This window comes from Mus caroli, chromosome 2, assembly GCF_900094665.2.
Source record: "Mus caroli chromosome 2, CAROLI_EIJ_v1.1, whole genome shotgun sequence".
NCBI classification, from domain to species: domain Eukaryota; kingdom Metazoa; phylum Chordata; class Mammalia; order Rodentia; family Muridae; genus Mus; species Mus caroli.
In genome coordinates, this window is record NC_034571.1 from 48,504,371 (window position 1) to 48,525,987 (window position 21,617).

At 38.5% G+C, this 21,617-nt stretch overlaps 2 protein-coding genes across 9 annotated transcripts in view; one reads left to right on the top strand and one right to left on the bottom strand.

Annotated features, from left to right (window-relative positions):
• Prpf40a (pre-mRNA processing factor 40 homolog A) overlaps nt 1-2,455 on the bottom strand; it is a 52,108-nt gene extending 49,653 nt beyond the window's left edge. For 3 of the 8 annotated variants that reach the window (XM_029469562.1, XM_029469554.1, XM_021181672.2), the window contains exons 1-2: nt 2,192-2,454; nt 990-1,121 (exon numbers count right to left, since the gene is read on the bottom strand). In XM_029469562.1, coding sequence (XP_029325422.1) covers nt 990-1,121; nt 2,192-2,275 — 216 coding nt within the window. In that variant the 5' untranslated portion in view covers nt 2,276-2,454. Of the gene's footprint in view, nt 1-989; nt 1,122-2,065 lie in introns of all 8 variants that reach the window. The other 5 variants (XM_029469545.1, XM_021181647.2, XM_021181655.2 and 2 more) reach the window with 4 other exon arrangements.
• A 347-nt stretch (nt 2,456-2,802) lies between these two features.
• Nucleotides 2,803-21,617, top strand: part of Arl6ip6 (ADP ribosylation factor like GTPase 6 interacting protein 6) — a 28,294-nt gene continuing 9,479 nt past the window's right edge. Inside the window, exons 1-3 of the mRNA XM_021181685.2 lie at nt 2,803-3,568; nt 5,308-5,361; nt 15,902-16,034. Coding sequence (XP_021037344.1) covers nt 3,169-3,568; nt 5,308-5,361; nt 15,902-16,034 — 587 coding nt within the window. The 5' untranslated portion in view covers nt 2,803-3,168. The remainder of the gene's footprint in view (nt 3,569-5,307; nt 5,362-15,901; nt 16,035-21,617) is intronic.

Consider the following 21,617-nt stretch of genomic DNA (forward strand, 5'->3'; position numbering starts at 1 on the left):
AGTACTCATTAGCAAAAGAAAATATACAACTGGCTTTCTAAAATATTCTGCTAATCAAAAATGTCATGACTTATCAAGATATTCAACTGGAATAACGCAGCTCACCTAAGAATCAGTGTATTATATAGAACCTAGCATAGGACACAACTGCTGATGCGCCTCAAGCTCTTGTCTTTCTTGAACACTTCTCTAGAAATTCTCCCAGTGTTCCTGAGCCATCTTAAAACCTTTTAATCCAATCACTCCTACAAAAAACGTCCATTTACCATTTGTGCTAGAGATTCAAGGGGCAACGCACAGGTAGGAGTGTAGAAGCAATTATCATTCAAAAATTAAGTAGAAAATGAGCTACCTATTTGGCACTGTCCAGGAAAGAATCAGTAATAGAGCAGAAAATCCCTCCGCACCCCAAACAAGAGGAAGATACTCCAAGAACAAAATTCATTCTACGTGAAAACCCCCAGTGACTACTATTTTTCTGATGCTAGGCTTTACAAATTCACCATGATTATCTTCTGATATATATTTACTCCTAGACCATTAATAATTATAATGCCTGAAATAAGTCACTAAGTTAAAGAGATTAGATGTATACTCTCACTTTAAATTATTTGCTTGGTTTTCCAGATAGGGGTTCTCTGTCTTGGAACTCAGTCTATAGACCCAGGCTGGCCTTGAACTCAGAGATCTACCTGCCACTGCCTCCCAAGTGCTGGGATCAAAGGCGTGCGCCACCACAGCCGGCTTTTTTTTTTTTTTAAAGCTTAATTTTGTTGAGGAAGTCAGTTAATTTTTTTCTTATACAGTCTTACTACATTCAAACTTTGGTTACAGACATGAGCCATGTAATGTTTTGTCTTGTTTGAATACATGACGTGGATATAAACTAACCTTTAAACGGCTGCAAGTACACCACTGACTTACATCTTAAATACATCTTGACACAATCAAACAAAACTAAGCAAGCCAAAGTGAAAGCATCTTCTTACTTGTCCCATTGGAGGCCCTCCCATAGGGGGCATCATCTGTGGCATCATTCCATGAGGCACAGGAGGCATGTTTGCTCTCTGACCCATAGGGTGCATGCCCATTGGTGCATAATGCATGCTAGGATGCCCCATCTGAAAAATAATGAAAAGGGAGAGTGAGTGACAGCTAAATGCTTCTTTAAAGTGTCATTTCAAAAACAACAACTAAAACCCATCAATTAAGGCACAATATTAAGTCACTGTGATTAAATTACAGAATTAGCATATACTAAAGTTAATCTTAATTACACTACAGAGATTATTAGAAGAAGCCTGAAAATTACAAAATAATGGAAAAGTTAAACCCATTAGCGGATTACAACCCCTCTCCAATGACTTAACAAACTGTTAAATGACTGGTCAGACTTGGTGACTGTGTATTGAATTCCAACTTAAAAAATTATTACGATGAATACAACTTCGTCACCTTTATACATATAACCAGCTTATCCTACTTAAAATTACATTCATATGGACAAGATAAAACAGAGTGTGGGGTCCTAAAACAGAGTGGGGGTACCCAAGAGTACTTCACAAATGTTTTAATAGAGTTAAACTGTCCCAGACACTAAACGCCAATAACAAATTCATGCCGTTTTAGGGAGCTTAAAATATAATACTTCCATTGTTCCTAGCTTGAAACTAAGTATCCGCAGCCAATTCTCCCAACCGAATCCCCTAAGCCCTGCAAATCACCACCACTCCCGGAGAAATAAAACCGCAGCAGCCGCTCCTTAAGTCCCACAGACTTAAGTGTCCCTACTATAAGTCAAGCCTGGGGCTTTCAGATGCACAGTCCGCCCGGGGCCCAGCACCTTCCTTCTTCCTAAGGCATCTACCTAGGCCAAGACCACTGGCAAGTCCAAGGTCCCACCTATTTCTTTGTGTGTTCCCGCCCTCCATCTCTCCCCCTTGGGACGTAGCCCACCATCTGCAGCTCTCTTCCTGATATGCTCTTCTCCGTTTGGAGAAAGCTTCCTGTTTCTCTGACTCGGTTTTTCATTGTGCCGCTTTCCCCTACCCCGCCGATCCCTTACCGAGGGCCGTCTCCTCAGGAAGCCGTCAGCAGAGACCCAAGAACTGGAGCACAGGTTTGAGCCGGACAATCTCCGCTCCCCGTCCCCGGGACCCCGCGAGGGAGGTTGGCTCTCCATTTCACTCACCATGAGGCCTCCACGCTCGGCTCCAGTCCCCGGCCTCATCGTCGGGCTCAGACTGCTCCGTCGGCGGCCACTGCCGCTGCACATACCAATAAGAAGCGATCTGAGTGGCTGGCGCCCGCTGGGGCCAAAGGGTAAAGGCTGCCCTGAGCTGCGGGGCGGGATCAGCGGGGCCAATAAACTGACAGGCTTCCCTACTGTCCAATCAGAGCGCGAGACCGACAGGCAGCTCTGCGGCGATTCGCCCCCTGCCTCGCTCGGCGTCGCCTGCATGGAGGGGGGGAAGGGGGGACGGAGGAAGTTTCTGCGTCGAGTGCTCTGCCGGGGAAACTCTACCAACTTCCCCCAGGAAAGGGGACACGGCGGGGACCCAGATTCCCGGGTTCGGGCCACCGCACCCCGTCGGGGGGTGGGGCAGTGGCGTCCAGCCCTCCCGCCCTAGTTACGTTCGCCCCACAAACCTGAGGCCACCAGGGGTCGGGTGGGGGTGGGGCGGGGGAAGCGGCACCCGGCGTTAGCGGCCTAGTGCGCGCGCGCGCGGTTGCCTTGGGGAAGGGGTCGTGCCTTGGGGGGGGGGGGGGGGGGGGACTCGAGAGCTGCGCGCGCGCCCGGCATAGTGAAGGGCGGAGGCGCGTACTGTATCTGGCGGGGGAGCGGTAAAGCCAGAGATCACTCGCCCGAGGGAGGAAGCGACTGGCGGTTAGGAAGGCGCGGAGCTGCGGTCATGGGGCTCGAGCGGTGCGTGCCCACGGGACCCGAAAGGGTCGAATAAATGAGAGTGTTGTCGCGGCGGGCCATGGGCGCGCGCTCCCACGGCGCCTCCGGAAGCGGAGTCCCGGGGTAACCCGCTCGTGCACTCCCCTACGGTTCTGCGCGCGGTGGTTGGGTCCGCCGACGGCCGTCGCTGATTGGCTATAGCCGGAGCGGGGCGTGGCGGTGGTGGACAGCCGACCTTCGCGGGTGTCTCAGTCTTTCCCGCCATGTCGTTCGTGGAGAGTTGGAGGTTTGCGGGCGCGCGGAGGCGCCGTCAGGTTACCCCAGGCCCTGCGACTCGGCCCGGGTATTCCGACTACACTCAGGGGGACAGCTGGGGTGAGGGCGAAGGCGACGAAGACGAGGGATGCGACCAAGTGGCCCGCGACTTGCGGGCAGAGTTCTCAGCCAGGGCGTCGTCGGAGACCAAGAGGGCCCCGCTACTCCCCCAGGTCGGGGACGGGTCGCCGGTCCTGCCGGATAAGCGCAACGGCATCTTCCCGGCCACTGCGGCCAAGCGAACCCAGGCTCGGCGGTGGCCCATCCAAGCCCTTTCCATTCTCTGTTCGCTGCTGTTCGCCGTCCTCCTCGCTTTCCTTCTCGCCATCGCCTACATGATCGTTAAAGGTATTGAAGCCCAGGCCTTGAAAGGCTGTCCAGCGTAAAGTGGAGCCAGTACATCACACGCCCCCATTCACACTCTCCTCCCAAAGCGTTCCCTCGAGACTGTTATCCTTTGCTCTTCCCCCTTTTGTCTTCTCTCCCTAGATGGACGTCCCTGCTCCGTCATAAGACGCATTTAGAAGAGATCTTTGGCTAAATCTACAGTCTTTAATGCCGTAAAAGCATTGAACACTTTGAGTTGAAACAGCAGAGCCCCTTACTTTTAAAAGGATCAAAAAAAGTGCATGTAAGAAAGCACTGCTGTATACGTTCTAAGACTGATTAGAGACATGCTGGGTATACACTGTTCTCTGAACCTAGATAGAGGACAAAGATTCCCACCTCCCACCCCATCCCAAGTTTCTACTTTTCTTTTTCTTTTTTGTTTTTTGTTTTTCTTTTTCGAGACAGGGTTTTTCTGTATAGACCTGGCTGTCCTGGAACTAACTTTGTAGAACAAGCTGGCCTTTATGTATTTATTTAATATTCTTTAAAAATTTTTTTATTAGATATTTTCGTTATTTACATGTTAAATGCTATCCTGAAGGCCCCCTATACTCCCCCCCCCTGCCCCCCTACCCACCCACTCCTATTGCTTGGCCCTGGTGTTCCCCTGTACTGGGGTATATAAAGTTTACAAGACCAAGGGTCCTCTCTTGCCAATGATGGCCGACTAGGCCATCTTCTGCTACATATGCAGCTAGAGACATGGGCTCTGGGGGTACTGGTTAGTTCATATTGGTGTTCCACCTATAGGGTTGCAGATCCCTTTAGCTCCTTGGGTACTTTCTCTGGCTCCTCCATTGGAGGCCCTGTGTTCCATCCTATAGATGACTGTGAGCATCCACTTCTGTATTTGCCATGGCCATGATTTCTGAGTTCAGAAACCCGCCTGCTTCTGCCTCCCAAGTGCTGGGATTAAAGACACGCACCACCACCGCTTGGCTAAGTTTCTACTTTTATAGGCAAAAATGGTTTTTCTATTTTTCTCTTGTAATCAGGTAGAGTTATTTCAGGACAAGCCTATTCTACTGTGTCAGAAATTGACATACTGTCCAAATAGCAATGCTCAGAAAGACCCTCTTCCCCCATTTGAATTTGTTGTATGATTTAGTATTTATTGTAGTAGAAAGAGATTTTAATTTAGTTAGTTCTGACTTTGCCAATTCTTGAGAAATAGAAACATGAAAACTATTTTGTATTAAAAGGATTCAACACTGTCGTTCTTGTGTTGCCTTTACTAGTTAAAATTAAATCTCGCCAGTTTTGCTTTATTTCCTCCCATCCCCTAATGGGATGCAGGTGGCCCTTCAGGTTTTTTCCCACTTCAACCCTGATAGATTTGTTATTCACGTAGTTTATTTTTCCTTTGTAACATAAAGTTATATACCCATGAGTAGTAGCAGAGGACATTGGTATTTTGGAGAATGGAGTAAGGAACTGAAGTCAAATTCTGTTATGCCCTGAAGTTTCTTTTGTACAAATTGTCTTCAACACACCCAGGAGATAAACACTATAGTCTCATATTTATTGCACTTGACTCTTGTAGAGCTATTGGCATGAAGGTAGTAAATCAGAAATTTAACCTAGCTCTGACTTCAGGGTCCTTTTGACATTGAACAGTGTCTTCAGAATGCCTTTGGATATTCATGTCATGAAGGAGCACTAACTACTCGTCTATCTACACCTCTTTGTATTTACAGAATTGCATGCAGAAAACTTGAAAAATGAAGGTGATATACATACTGGGCTGTTAGGTATGAACTGATCATTTTATTCATCCAATCGCTTAATTTTGTTTTCCCAAATTAAGCTTAAGTTATAGAGGCTTTGGGATAAATATTCTATATATGTCATGTGTAGCTGGTTCTGTAGTGTTTTTTATTTATATGTTTGTGGTAAATGTTACTAGATTTCCTTTTTAGGTATACATTTAGATAATTTTCATAATTTTATAATGGGCCACTAATGCATGTATACAGCATTCAACGTAACTTTGCATGACATTGGTCCACTAGTTCCTTAAAGTAGTTTCTAATTGTGTTTTGGAAGAAGCTCCCTATACTACTTCAGGAATTTAGAACTAGAAACTTGCTCACAAACTTAGCCAATATAAATAGTATCCGAAACAGACTTCAGAAGAATTGAATGTCCACATGTATTTGTACAGTTTGTCTTGAGATACAAATTTTAAAATAAGAATTATTTGCCATTAATGTCCAAGTGAGTCAGTTAAGTTTCCATTGTCCAAAATGTCATGCATTATGTAGTTTATAGCTTCCTACTGAAGAGGATTATTGATGGTGTCTGTCTCTCTCGTAGACAATTTTGAAGACTTTAGAACTTTATCTAGTGATATATTTTACTAGTAGAATTCAGAATGAGGAAAACAGCTATCTTTACAACAGAACTAACTGCCAAGACAGAGCCCTCTATGAGCCTCTAACCTAGTGGAGAGTAAATACTGTCAGTATCACTTAGCAGGTTAACTCAGTCACATTCATGGGGATTCATTTTAAAGTAAGCATAGTTGGCTTATAGAACCAACAGAAAAACATTCTTTAAAAACAATGTTTCAGGGTTGAGTGTGTAGTTCAGTGATAGACACTTTGCTTAGCACACGTATTGCAATCCCCAGTACCACCAAAATAAATAAGCAAACGTGTGTTTGAGAGAAGCACTGCAAAGATGATTAAGTTATTGATGGAATTGAGGCAGTTGTCCTTCTAGTTCTCTGAGTTTGAACTCCCCTCAGTTTGAGAATAAATGCACAGCCAGCTCTACAAAGTATGGTAAACTGACAGTAGACCTCCGAGTAAACTTCTCCTTAGTAAAAAGAGAGGCCAGTTCTAGTAAGTTTCCCTGAAGTCAGTGATAAATATATGAAGATACCAAGAAAAAAAATGACTTATAATCTTTCCACAAGAAAATGCCTAGGGAATTATATCCTTATTGTGTAGTCTCTTAGTTAGGGTTTCTATTTTTGCAAAGAGACAGCATGACCATGACAGCTTTTATGTAAGAAAACATTGAATTGGGGGCAGGCTTACAATTCAGAGGTTTTTAGTCCTTTATCATCACGGCGGGAAGCATGGCAGCATACAGGAAAATGTGGTGCTAGAGTTCTACATGTGGGTCACCAGGCAGCTGGGACAGTGAGGCACTGGCCTGGCTATAGCATCTGAGACCTCAAACCCACTCCCAGTGACAGACACATTTCCTCCAACAAGGACACACTACCTATGGGGGGGGCTGTGGGTGGGGGGAGCATTTCCTTTTAAACCACCACATGTACCCTTTTTCTGTGAGACTGTTTTATCATTTTGTATTATTTACTAGACATTTTAATTTATTACTAGTCTTTTGTCGTAATTAATGCTATTAGATCTGTTACGTTGATATTTCAATGAGATACATTTAAAGTTTATCATAAAACTGCGTCAATATTTTGATAGTAGGTTGATTTTATTTTGTAGAAAAAAATAACGAGCACGGAAAGTACTCAACCATAAAAAGGGTTCTCGTTCTATAGACATAAAAATTTTGAGCCCTGCAAATATTTTTGAATAGTGATCTAGTAAATCTCAGTAAGGTAGGAATGTAGCTACATTAGACTTCTCATTTTGACACGGATAATTATCAGTCTGGTGACCTGCTTTTATTTTTTTAAGTGCTTTTAAATTATGATTCAGCCCAAGGTTGGGTCCAAGGATATTTGCTTTTCTGAGTAGTTCTCATGCAGGTACTCAAAGGACCGTGGGTTGAAAACCACTTTTAAATACTTGAACTAGGTGCTGTGCCGGTCATCCAAACCAACACACACACACACTTTTCTTTCTTTCTGAGCTCAGTTTTTTTCAGAGATGTATTCAAGGCTCAAGTGTGATTAAAACGCCTGGGAAGTAAGGACTGGAATGTTCAGTGGTTAAAAAGCACTGGCTGCTCTTGCACAGGACTTGGTTCCCAGCACCCATATGATGGTTCACAACCCTCCGAAACTCAGTTCCAGGGTGCCCACCGCTCTTCCTGACCTCCAAGGGCACTAGGCATGCACAAGGCTTATAATGTATATTCAGATAAACAATAAAGTAAAATAAACCTGAAAAAAATTTGAAAGGTAAATTGTAACAGGTTAAAAAGCAGTGTAAGCTCTAATACTTGTTAGAAAATATTATTTGTAAAAGTTGCTAACGTTCGACAGTTGGCTTAGTCATTCATCTTTGTTTCCATGAAAAAAATTCTTCTTAATATTTTTTTCTGTATTTTTTTTTTAAAGATTTATTTATTTATTATTATATGTAAGTACACTGTAGCTGTCTTCAGACACTCCAGAAGAGGGCGCCAGATCTCGTTACGGATCGTTGCGAGCCACCATGTGGTTGCTGGGATTTGAACTCTGGACCTTCGGAAGAGCAGTCGGGTGCTCTTACCCACTGAGCCATCTCACCAGCCCTGAAAAAAATTCTTAATGGGAAGCCTGTTTTTGTTGTTATTGTCTCCAGTTTAAGTTTTTGTTTTGTTTTTTGTATTTTTTGTTGTTGTTGTTGGTTTTGTTTGTTTGTTTTTTTTGGTTTTTTGAGACAGGGTTTCTCTGTGTAGCCCTGGCTGTCCTGGAACTCACTTTGTAGACCAGGCTGGCCTCAAACTCAGAAATCCGCCTGCCTCTGCCTCCAGAGTGCTGGGATTAAAGGCGTGCGCCACCACGCCCAGCTTTGTCTTTGTTTTTTAAAGAAAGATTTGTTATGAAGCATTGGAAGATCTTTTGGGAGAGTTGTTTTGTTTAGTTTTTGGAACTGGGTTTCTGTGTTCCCTGGCCTTCCTGGAATGCTCTCTGTAGACCAGGCTGACTTCAAACTCAGAGATCAGCCTGCCTCTATCTCCCAAGTGCTGAGATTAAAGGTGAGTGTTTGGGAGAGATAATTGATCTGGTTGACTCACGCCTTTAATCCCCACACTCAGGAGGCAAAGGCAGGCCGATTTCTGAGTCTGAGGTCAGCCTGGTCTACAAAGTGAGTTTTAGGATAGCCAGTGCTACACAGAGAAACCCTGTCTCGAAAAACAAAACAAAACAAAACAAAACAAAACAAAACAAAGACTAGTACAGAGGTCATCAGGCAAAGTGATTGTTACTATCTTTGAATGGTATTGATCACGCTGTACGTTTTACAGATGTTGGGCTCTTCTTTTTTTTTTAAGATTTATTTATTATTATACATAAATACACTGTATCTGTCTTCACACATGTCAGAAGAGGGCATCAGATCTCATTATGGGTGGTTGTGAGCCACCATGTAGTTGCTTGGATTTGAACTCAGCACCTTCAGAAGAGCAGTCAGTGCTCTTACCTGCTGAGTCACCTCACTGGGCTCTTCTTTTAAAATTCTTGCAAATTATCCCTTACTATGAACTTATTTTTCCAGGAAAATTAATAGAATTACTTATTAATAACAGGTTTCACTCATTCCTCTTTTAAGATTGTTCTGAGACCAGATTGATTGTGCTAAGCACACAACACTGAATTACTTAGTTTTGCACATTGGCTTTTGCATTTGTTGTAGTTTTCCAAGTTCTCTCACATTTGACAACTCAGTGTTGCAGTATGCCTTCAGTCTTTAGTATTTCCCAGGATATAGCATAATAGCCTTTCGTTTTTGGTAAACCTGGGAAAATACTTAGAGAAGTACATAAAATTACCTTTAGCAGAAAATACTTAATCTAAGATATATAGCGCTAGTATTTTATATGTGTGTCACAGTTCATACTTTGATTTGATGGAAAGCTTTTAGTGACTTAGGAAGCTTCTAGTTTGGATCTGATTTATATTCCTTAGACTCAGCTACTTGGAAAGTTGAAGGTGATGGTTTGTTTGAGTCTAGGTGCTCGAGGTCAGCCTGTGCAACATAGAAAGACTCCTAGTTCAGAATAAAACAAATCAACTGACCTATGTGTGTATGTATATACACATATACATACACACATGCGCACACACTTACAAACACAGCTTATAAACATGATTGTGCATGTGCCAGTCATTCCTTAACATTTGGTATTTAAATTCCTTATATGGTAAAGACCAGATTTGATTTATTTTTCAGCAACAAGTTCTTATTTTTGAGTTACTCATATAGTTTGCATATCTAACAAGTTTCTACAACTTCACCTATGTTCAGGGAAGAAATAACTGACAAATATTGAGTTCAGTCTTCAGAAATGAAATCATTGAAAATTTAAACTTTCTTTTTCAGAGGTATAATGATGTTCCTGCCCTCATGACTTTATCCTACAAAATTTTAGAAATATGGTTAAAAGTTTCAAAGAGAAGCCAAAGTTCTGGAAGTGACCCATAGTGAAATAGATGTTAAGAAAAGCTCACTAAATTCTTCCTTAAGTTCAAAAATTATAAACTCAGAATTTGGTTTAAAGTATGATTTTTTCTGATTAAACCCAGAGACTATTAAGGAAAAACACAGTTAACTTGTGCTGGGTAATGCAAATATTTCACCAAAACACTCACTAGTATGCTACCCTCTGCTGTAGTACCATCTTTGAAAGATTGAATAGCCTCGTTAAAAAGTAAGTAGAGAAAAGAGAAAAAAGTCAGTAGAATGGAAGAATGTAACAAAAATGACAGTTTATCGGGGCTTTGATTATGAATTGTTTAATATTTGTATCAAATGCAATAGGAATGTCAGGAAGAACAATACTTTCAGAAGAACAAACTTTAGCCAGGCTCCATAATACATACTGGGAGGCCGAGACCGGAGACTCAGAAGTTGAAGGCTATCCTTGAAGCAGTATGAAGGCCAACGTGGTCTGTAAGACCCTTTCTCCAAAGTACTTAGAAGAGGAAGAAAAAGCACAATTTTAAATTGACTTAAAATTATATGTTCCACAGTATACATTTTTAAAAAGTCTTACATTAATATACTTAGTATGCCAAAAATATTAATACTTTTTAAACCATTTATGTCCATCAGTATACTAGTTCAGAAAATGCATAATGACACCGTTTGCTCTGGTATAGTGAAAAAGCAGGTGCAGAGAACATAGAGTCAACAGAGTTGGTCATTAGTAAGTTGAGTGATATATACATAAGAATTCATCATACTTCTTTCTCTACTTTTTAATGGGAAAAGTTTACAGAAATACAATTCCAGATATTGATCTGAAGAGTAACTGAACCTTTTGAAAGATGCACTAACAATGAATTTGAGTAGGAAATCTCCTTATCTTTGCATTAGTTGTAAACACTGAGTTTACAACTAATGCAAGAACAACTAAACTAGTAAGTTTTACTTCATGAATAAGATGAAGTTTCATCGTTGTATCAACTAATAAATTGAGTTCAAGAGAAGATAGATGTATGTATTTAGTTCAGAGTTCAAGGTCTGTACTTTTGAAAGCAGTTCACACTGAAAATCTGAAACATATGTCTGTGTGCTGTGCTAAGTTTGCTATGTTATTTGCAACATTTTTTTTTTTTTTGGTAATAGTGAAAAGGCTGAAAACTATGTGGTGAGACAGTTGTAACTGTGTACTGTTAAGAAAAGCTTTCCACATAGACTACTGCTCTGTGAAAGCAGTAAAGTAAGAATCTTATTTCTGGGTGGTACAGAGAACACTTCACCTGAGTACTCTGTATGTTGCATTTCCAGTATCTGTTAGCTCTTAGAAAGATGCTAGCAAGCTTTGAGTTAACTAGCTATGGGGATGCATAAATCACAGGGGAAAAGAAGACTTCATTTTATGTGCCTCCAGTTTTTTAATCTTAATTAAATACTAAGTTACATGAATTCATAAATAGTATTAAAATGTTACCTAAGGATTCATGACAAAATTGTTGGAGTTAGGTTCTGTGGCTTTTAGATGAGTTTTGTATTTACAGATGCGCTCCGGAAGCTCTGAGATGGAAGAGCCTGGCTGGTTTTAGGTGATCAGATACTGAGTTTTAGATGTTATTTCCCTCTTTACCTTTTTTAGGTATCTGGAAATTTTATCATTTCACTGTAGGTGGTAATCTTGAAATTTTTTTCTTGATTAGCATATTTATTTTAGAGACTATATAAATTACACTAATCTTGGAGTAAACTTACTATGCTTACCTCTTTTTGGAGATGCTCACTTAAACAACAAATAATACATATTTGCCAATACAAACGTTTTTAAATTATAGTTCACAAAATTTTGTAATTTCTGCTGTGTTCTTGCTAGGTAACATGAAGGTTGAATTTCAGCCTTTATGATTGTTGATCCCAGGCTAGGCTAAGATCCTAGAGCCTGGCACTGCCAGAGTTTTGAAACTGAGGTGCATTCTGACGACATTTGACAAAGTGAGTTACTGTTGAACTATCTTGCATCTGTTTTGTATGCCCTTTTAGATGTAGTACTTAAACCACAGGACCATCTGCTATTTCTGTACCCTACTTAGAGGTATCTGCAGAATGATCCTTGGGCCATCTGCCAAGATGTGCAAAACCACATTCCTGTCTAGTGTATCTCTTCTTCTGGATGGCCGTGTCAAGAAGCCCAATGGTGCTCTTTCATTTTATCACAAGTTCAGTGCAAACCACCATGCGTTTATTCCAAGTAGGGACATGATTCTCTTGTGTTCCACGTAAACACTTCCTCCCTCTGTATCCCAAGTAGAGCACTACTTTCTCTTCTAGAAGCTTTATCCCTGATTAAATCTACGCACTAGCTTTGTAATTTTACGAAATAGAACCAGAGAAAAAGTCTCTCTTCTTCTGCTTTACCACACACTTCTTGTGTTGTAATGAAGAGTGGGGGGTGGTGCAGGAAAAAGGAGAACTATCAGGTCAGTCTTTCAAAACACTTCTACATTTTCTTGTTTAATTACTTTGCTTTTTACATGTCACCATTGTTGTCTCTGCTACTAAGCTCCACAAGATTTACAAACAATGCAATGCAATTTCTTACTTGTCTTGACCTGCTCTGGTTCTGACCTGGGCTGGTTCACCCCTTCTTAGGCAACCTGGTGGTCCCTGCTCCTGGGAGGTCACCATATTGATACTAAATTAGTGCAGACATCTGATCCAACGTAGTACACTACAGCTCAGAACTCCTGGACACAAACGATCATTCTATCTCAGCCTCCCTAGTAGCTGGGACTAGAGGCATACGCTGCCTCACCCAGCCCTTACTGCATTTTTGGGTAGCAAGGAAATTGCTAATTCTTCTCATTCTTTGGTTGTTTGTCTTTCCTTCTGGAATTCTGAAACATCTCATGTGAACTTTTTAGTAAGAGTATTACTTATTAAGTATTACTTATTAAGTAATAATAGTATTACTTATTAAGAAGCAATCAGAGTATGATGACACATACATTATAGTACAACTTACCTCATCCTCTTCTGTCAAAAGAGAACTGTCTTACGAAAGAAATCGTTTTGGAACCTGCTTTTACTTTCATATAGCTCCTCTGACCCTGAATTCCCAGTATCTGGAAGAATGAGCCTGAACTTCGAATCCTTCTGCTTTCACCTCCCTAACACTAGCTAGGATTACTGGCATCCCCATCACTGTGGAAGGACCCAGTGCCTTGTACATGCTACACAGGCAGTCTTCCAAACAAACCATATTCCCAGCTGTGTTTCTTCTCTTATTTTTTAAAATAGATTATTAAATAATCACATGGGCCAGGTGTGGTGGTGTATAGGGAAACAGAGACAGGTGGATGTCTGAGTTTGGAGCCATGAGCTCCAGGATAGCCAGAGCTACATGGAAGACCCTGTTCAACCCCCTCCCCCCATTCACATGGGTAAACATTTTAAATACTTCTTAATAGGCTTCTCCTGTTTACCATTTCTTCTTCCTACGGAGGATTAGTGGTAAATTCTCAATCTTCTCTGGGATTTTTTTATCAGCATCCTAAGTAAATATACTTTTATCCATATGTAGCACATATACATATGTATCTCTATATTAGATTAAATTTGTAAGCAAGTTCCTATGTAAGTCACGTGAAGACTGACTTCAGGTTCATGATCTTACTTTCTCAGTCTCCAAAGTCCTGACGTTACCAGTATATATCACCATGCCATTTTGTAACTTGTTCATTGATTTTCTTTTTTTTTTAAGTGAGATTAGCCGGGTGGTGGTGCACGCCTTTAATCCCAGCACTTGGGAGGCAGAGGCAGGTGGATTTCTGAGTTCAAGGCCAGCTTGGTCTACAAAGTGAGTTCCAGGACAGCCAGGGCTATACAGAGGAACCCTGTCTCAAAAAAACCAAAACCAAAAAAACCAAACAAACAAACCAGTGAGATTATTTTTTTTTCAACAGGCTAAACCTTAGAGTGCTCCTCGATCTTTGCTTTTCTTTCTCTCTCTCTCTCTCTCTCTCTCTCTTTTGTTTGTTTGTTTTTTGTTTCTCGAGACAGGGATTCTCTGTGTAGCCCTGGCTGTCCTGGAACTCACTCTGTAGACCAGGCTGGCCTTGAACTCAGAAATCCACCTGCCTCTACCTCCCAAGTGCTGGAATTAAAGGTGTGCACCAGCAGTGCCCGGCTTCATTGATACGTTTTAGAATTTATTGTGGAGGCAGGCATTTTAGAATTTATTGTGGAGCCGGGAGTGGTGGCGCAAGTCTTTAATCCCAGCACTTGGGAGGCAGAGGCAGGTGGATTTCTGAATTTGAGGCCAGCCTTGTCTACAAAGTGAGTTCCAGGACAGCCAGGGCTACACAGAGAAACCCTGTCTCGAAAAAACCAAAAAAAAAAAAAAAAGAATTTATTGTGTATTGTGTGTGATATGAATTCAACCACGTTGCCAAGGGAGTTACTAGTGATTAAATTCTATCTACTAGGCAAGGATCTTACATTGAGTTATATTCCTAGCCTACATTAACATTATAAATTGTTTTTTATGACAAGTTCTTGCTCTGCTACAAGCTAACTTACATTTCTTCTAAATGCTATATTTTGCTTCTCTGGGTTCATGTGTTCATACTAATTGTTAAATACAAGGTCCTGCAGCAGTCAGTATCTGGTCGCAATACTATTGAGTATTATTTTTAACATATAAACCTTAGAATTTTTTCAAGAACTACAGTCTTGGTCTGAATTCTGCTGTTATCTCCTTAGAGACCTTAGGGAATATAAAATTTATTTTTAAAAAAGTTATCACAATCGGTAGCTACTAATCTATTTGCATTCTTACTTTATTCTTACCAAAATTTCTGTGAAGACTGTGTTTTCTGTTTTGTCTCCATTAGGTAACACTGTACCAAATACAAAGTAGTTCTGTAGTATATTCTATTGAGTAGATATAATGAATTGAATTTATGAAAGACTTTTTAAAAACTTGAAGTCAGCATAAACCTGGGGACTGGGGAAGTGGCTCAGGAGTTAGCACATGCTGTGCTGCTCTTGCAAAGGAGTAAGGTTTGGTTTCTAAAACCCTGTGGCACTTTGTAATTGTTGATGGCAGTTCAGATGATCTGAGACCCTCTCTGACCTTTCCAGGCACCCAGCAGACATATGGTAGACATAAATATATGTTGGTAAAAGTTTCATACACGTGAAATTAAAGAAAATAAGTTGTAAGAAATAAAACTACTCCTACTAAGGAGAATTAGATTACCAGCCGTTCACGTTCCCTTTAACAGAGTGAGTTGAGTGGTGTCTAACAATCTTCACATTAGACATAAAATTATTTACCATTAAAAATAAACCCTTCAGATCAGTTTATTCCTGTGTCCTGTCACTGTATCTTTCTTGTGCTTCAACTTGAATTCACTGTAATACCATGACTTTGATTTGATTCCTGTGAGAAAAATGTTATAAATTAACCAATTTATGTTCCCAAGACCTTGGTAGGCTGGAGTTCAACTTTAGTTTATATACTGAGCAAGAATATTTTAATAGGAAAATTATAAAGAAGAAATACTCCACAATTGGTTGATATATCAAAAGTGTTTGTTTTGAAATGGAAGAAAGCATTGGGTACCAAGCAGTAGCAAATGCCAGCTATTGCTCATGAAATAAATGCAAACTAGAAGCATGCTAATGCTGAGAGTAAATTGTTTTGACTATTTTCATTGTAGGTGAATGTTATAGAATCAAATTTCTTATATTTTTAGGTAGAATTTGTCTTTGTTTACACACAATAATTTTGTTAAAATATTTAATGATACCACCTCTAACTGTGTTCTAGTAATTTGTACATTAAATGGGCTAACATGTATTAAGCTCAAATCTTTTAGGAAATTTACATCAGCATCTGGACATGAAGATTCTGGTTTAAATTATTTTAATAATTTTTCCCTTTTTTCCCTTAAAGGCTTCTGGTCTCTGCTGATAATATCTCTAACTGCTGGATTGTCCTGTTGCAGCTTTTCTTGGACAGTGACTTACTTTGATTCTTTTGAACCAGGAATGTTTCCGCCCACTCCTCTTTCACCTGCTAGGTTCAAGTAAGTGTTTCTAGGTTTATTTTGTTTGTTTGAGGTGTGTGTGTGTGTGTGTGTGCGCATGTGTACATTAATGTCAGTTCTGATAAAGACACTAAAGTTATGAGAAGCAGTAAATTGGGATATGCTGAAGCTCTAGATTTCAGTATATAAGACAAACCAACACAAGATTTTTTTCAAGTGTCTAGGCCTCACCTTCAAGTAATTGGAGAATGATATTTTAAGTTTCCTATCTTGTTAATGTAATTTTTTAAAATTGAAAATCACATATCAAAGAAGAAAATTTCATGACTTCTTTTTAGGTGTAAGAGTTTACAAAGTCAAAATGCAAAGTTTGAAAAGTTTTTGTCAGGTGTGTGGTCAGATTCAACAACAATTAGTTCTCAAATTAGACTTCTTTTCAGGATTTGAACCTCATGTTTTAATTAACTTGCATATTTGGTGCCCAGTGTAGCAATCCAGACTAGAGTTGATGTGTTTTTGTAGTGGAATTTCTTTGCACTGTATTTTCTTATGTTTCAAAGAGTATCAGAAACGCAGTAGCCAATGGTCTAGTACTTGAGAGACTTCTGACTTAAATAGTATTTGCAAAAAGCTTCAGAGATTTCTAGTTTTCTACAAATGGAATTGGGAGGGAGAATGAAGATGTGAAAATTAATTTCAGTTAAATTTATATGAGTTATGACAGTTGTTACTATTGTTTTTACCAACTCTACCCCACCTCTTAAGCAAAATGTGTTTCAGGGCCTCTGTAAAGGGGAAGCCATAATAGTGATAACTATCAGTAGTACTATAATACTAACATAATTGCTGTTATTACTGTCATTATTAGTAGACTTCATATATTTTCCTCCCTCAAAATATGTGCTTAAAAATTTTGTTTTTACTTGAAACAAAATGTGAAAATACATATTTTATAAAAAAAAGTATTTACCTGGACGCATGTTTTAATGTTTCACAAATACTCATGTGTATCTGAAATGTAAATTCTATGCCTATGGATCTGTGTTTGAAGTTGATAAATACTTAATTCACATTTAAATATAAGAAAAGTTATAGTGGAATACCATACTATATGGATAACTTGGGTAGCATTCAGTCAGAAAGCTTATTTGGCAAAGACATAACAGAGTTCTAATTTATACTGTTTTCCTGCCTATTAACACCCAGTACCTTTAATAGAGATTGTAAATCTTATGTGATATACTTAATTTTCTATTATTTTTATTTGACATCTTCCCTGAATGCTAGCTGTTCAGGCAACTAGAGTTTTGAAGGTTAAAGAATTTTAGTGTTCTCCTAAAGATCTGCTAACTAATTGTACTAAGTTTTAATAAATTAATCTTTTTATTAAATTGTAAGTAGAAATAAAGCACCTTTATTGTCAGGTGTTTAGTAGTCATTAAAATCAGACAGTGCTGCATCACATACTCTGTGTGCTTGGTCATCTAGTCTCTAGACGTCTTAAAGCACTTACAAAATATATTTTAGTATACTGTGTTTGTGTTAATTTTTACAAGTAAATATAAAATATATAACACCAAATTATTTTATGTTTACTCACGCGGAATTTAAGTATACACATAAACACACAGTGATATTCAGTTTGAAAATGCAAACATTGCCCTCTAGTGTTCATGAAAATAAACAACTACTTCATAAAGATCTTAAGAATATTTTCTCTGTGTAGCCAGTAGAGTGAGTCCTTGCACAGGAAAATAGACTCTTTCTTGTGAAAATGTTATAATCTTTAGACTATTTACTTAGAAATCAGATAGAAATATAATGTTTTAATAAAAATAACTTTATAATACATCATGTTATCTTACTACCTAAAATAAGGTTAATATAAGCATGTTTCTTGATTGTTTAAAAATATTTCTGATTCTTTGTTAAGGTGTCCTTGCAATGTAGCTCAGTTGCTGGAGTGCTTGCTTCGTATGCATGTGGCCCTGGGTTTCCTCCCTGGCACTGTACAGTGTGCAGTTAGTTGTCTGTGTGTTATGTCATCTTAGCTAGTTCAAGGCCATCCTTGGACTGCATAGCAAGCTCGAAGCCAGTCTGGGATATATGAGGCCTGTCTCAAAAAGAGAAAAATAGGACTGTGGCATGTGTGTATGTGTGTATCCTTTAAGACAGTGGAAATAACAAATTACTGCCAACATTTTAATGTATGTTTTTTCCATTCTTTTGTTCTTTATGATTATTTTAGAAATAGGAGTTGGGATCCCCATGTGTATACTATTTTTCATGATAGCCAGTTTATGAATGTAATTGGTTTATTTAAACAGTCTTGTTAGTCTGTAGACTAAAACATGGGTTTTAATAAAAGAATAATTTCAAGGGAAGAAAATCAAAGCTATTATCTTTTTAAATTTTTTATTTTTTTTTACTTATTCACTTATGAGTCACATTTTACTAAACAAAATTCTCAATGAAATTAAAAACTAACATTTCTTGCTATTTAGTAAATATGAGGTAAACCATTTCGTGAAATTAGCTAAATAACTAGTGTATTGAATAACTAGTTTAGATTGATACTAAAAATGAAATGCTTTTCTTGTTATTTATATTTAACAAATTTTTATTACATTTTATTCATTTGTATGTATGTGCTGCTATTGCTTCATGTACATATGCCATAGCACAACCTGTCAAGGTCAGTTGAAGGAGTCAGTTCTCGCCTTCCACCATGTGGGTTCAAGCCACCATTTGGGATTGAAGTTGGTTTTTCCAAACTTAGCCATTAAACTGAGATAGCTTCAGATCACATACTTTCTTTATTTGCTGAGCAATCTTGCCTTCCACCGGTGTATCATTTTAGTTTAGTTAAGTTTATAAGTGCACAGAACCGTCTTCCTGTCAAAGTTCATTTAGTACCTTTTTGAAAATGTACCTTTCTTTATTTTTATTCCCAAAGTGCTTACGTAAAAGTGAAAACTTTCATTTATTAGATTTATAAAATAATTATATGGAGAACTTTGTCTTAGCTTTGGAATTTGCATTGTTAAATTACAAAGCAGAAGTTTGGATTTTGAGAAGTATCCATAGCATTCCATAGTTGTCATTAGGTTATAATTTACTATAACAATCTTGTATAATTTACTGTTTTCCCCCACAATGTCACATGATCATCTCCAACTTACTTCCCTCATTGGGTCTTAGGAGTGAGTTCCAAACAAGCACATAAATTGCATGTATAGTCATTACTTAATATTCTGGCATCTATCTATATATAAAATTACTGTATACAAAGAGAACCCAGACTGTTAAGTTATCTTGAGGCTTGTTCCAGGATAGGCTATTTGCAGAACCAGATATTTTATTTAAATCTTTGTGATTGAAGAAGAAGTTAGGTAGAATATCTACCTTGACGTTGAATTCTTCCTAAAAGTACAATTTTTAAACTAGTACTTTAATACTAGAGATGTCTTAGAGATTCCAAATAAAGTTCATAGGGAGAGGAGCCAAGTCTCTAAGGCACCTGTAGATGTTACCATTAGTGTTGTTCCATTTTATAACATGAAGAAAACAAGCCCCAAGAACTGAAGCAACTTGTACATTCAGATGATTTGTGTGTAACATGCATCACCTGTTTTTCCTTTGCTTCATTAACTCACTGACTTCTATATTATAAAACGAAGTAATAGGAGTTTTACTAAGTGTTTTTCTGCTAACATCTAACTTTAAGCTTTTGTAATAATGACAGTTTTACCTCTGCAGTGTTGCTAAATAAGAGTAACAACTTTGTTTTTAACATCTGTTCTCATATTCATTGTTTTCTCCAAATCAGTGACACTTTTTCTTTAAACCCAACATATTTTACATTACCTTTGTATAGGCACCATCTAGTGGTAAATGGTCTAACTGTAAGCTTGCAGTTACTCTATGTGCTAGATATAAAACCATTTAACTTTGAAAATCCTATCTATAATAAAAATATTACTTGTATACTTGCAATAAATTTAGTAGAAAATTGAAAACCTTGTTACTAACTTGAAGAAAATGTCCATTGTTTAGGTCAGAAGTCAAATTTAACAGTTTATTCTTTGTATATTTTATATACAAAGTATATAAAATACTTTGTAGAATTATAAAACCAAAATAACCTAGGCATTTCTGGTTTATTGGTTATACATATTACACTTAATACTTGCATTTAAAGTTAATTTATATAACCTGAACATTACAAAATGTCAAGCACTCTTACCTAGGGCTGGTGGACTTCTTAATTAGCTCAAGCTCAAATCATTGTGAAGGGAGTTACAAGTTCTGCTAAGCAATCTTTTTTAAACTTTTCTTCCAGGCATTGAGCCTTAAGGCCTTTCACTGCAGTTGAGCTATATTCCTAGCCCTAAGGAAGTCTTTTCTGTCAGATAGACTGTTCTTTTATACTGTGAATATACATCAAGACTTATTTCCAAGGAGAAAAAGGTTTGCTTATAATTACAAGAATAGGTGGACTCTTTTATGGAATTCAAGTGTACTAGAGATTTCTGAATTTCAGGTTTTAAGCTGATAAAAGGGTATGTGAAGAGAAGTACATCTTTCAGTAGAAAGTTAAAGGTGTTTCCTGCCAGCATGGTGGCCTGAGATTGATCCTCTGGAAGGAGAGAATCCCTCACAGGCTGTCCTCTACCTTGACTCTTATACCATGTCATGCATTTCTTCCCCCAACTAAATAAATGTAACTTTAAAATTTTACGTTTTTGATATATCATGTATTTGAATCTAAAGCTTAGATTGTTGAATAACTTACTAAGAAATTGATTTTATAGGAAATATTTCCTAAGTAATGCTAAAGAAGTGACATGCAGTGGTGTGGAGACTACTTCAGCTCTTGTAAATAAATCTTTAGCCACCTTCTATAGTAACAGCTCAACATGAATCTCACAACTAAAAATGAGCCTATTTGACAATAGCTTACTTGCTTTATGAAGAATTATTTAGGATTCCCGAGACTAGGGCAGGAGTCCTGCCATGCGTTCAAAGCTAGTTTGGGTTACATAGCAAGTTTGAAGGGAGCCTGGAACTAGAGATCCTAATATCTTTTCCTTGTGCAGTTTAATAGCCTTAACTCTTTGTTTGCAATATGAACATTTGTTAAAAGGCAGAGACTTCAAATGTTCCTAGGTTTCTTTTTTAAGTCCATGCTTATGTCATCCCTCAAATCTTGAAGCCATTTGAAGTTACTCAGCCAAGAAAAGGTATTGTAACTTGACTCAGAGTATTTATGCCTCAGATGCATCTTGAATTTATTTCCCAGAATGAGGCAAATCAGAACACATATACTCGTTTTATAGAAATCAGCATAAATTCAGGCCTATACTTTTTAGAAATTTCAGGTGTGCTTTTCAGGTGTATTACTGGTTGCTTTATTGCTTATTTTTAGTATGAGATTAATAGTCAAAACAAACCTTATAGTTATCAGATTAACAATTTCTAAAACGGATAAGGTTAAAGAATGATATGATCTTCCCACAAACCTGTTTTAAAGAACAGTCTACAGAATTAGATGGCCAACCTGTAGTATTTCAGTTTTGAGATACAAACCAATGAGTAGAATAGCTGCTGATTTTCTGACAT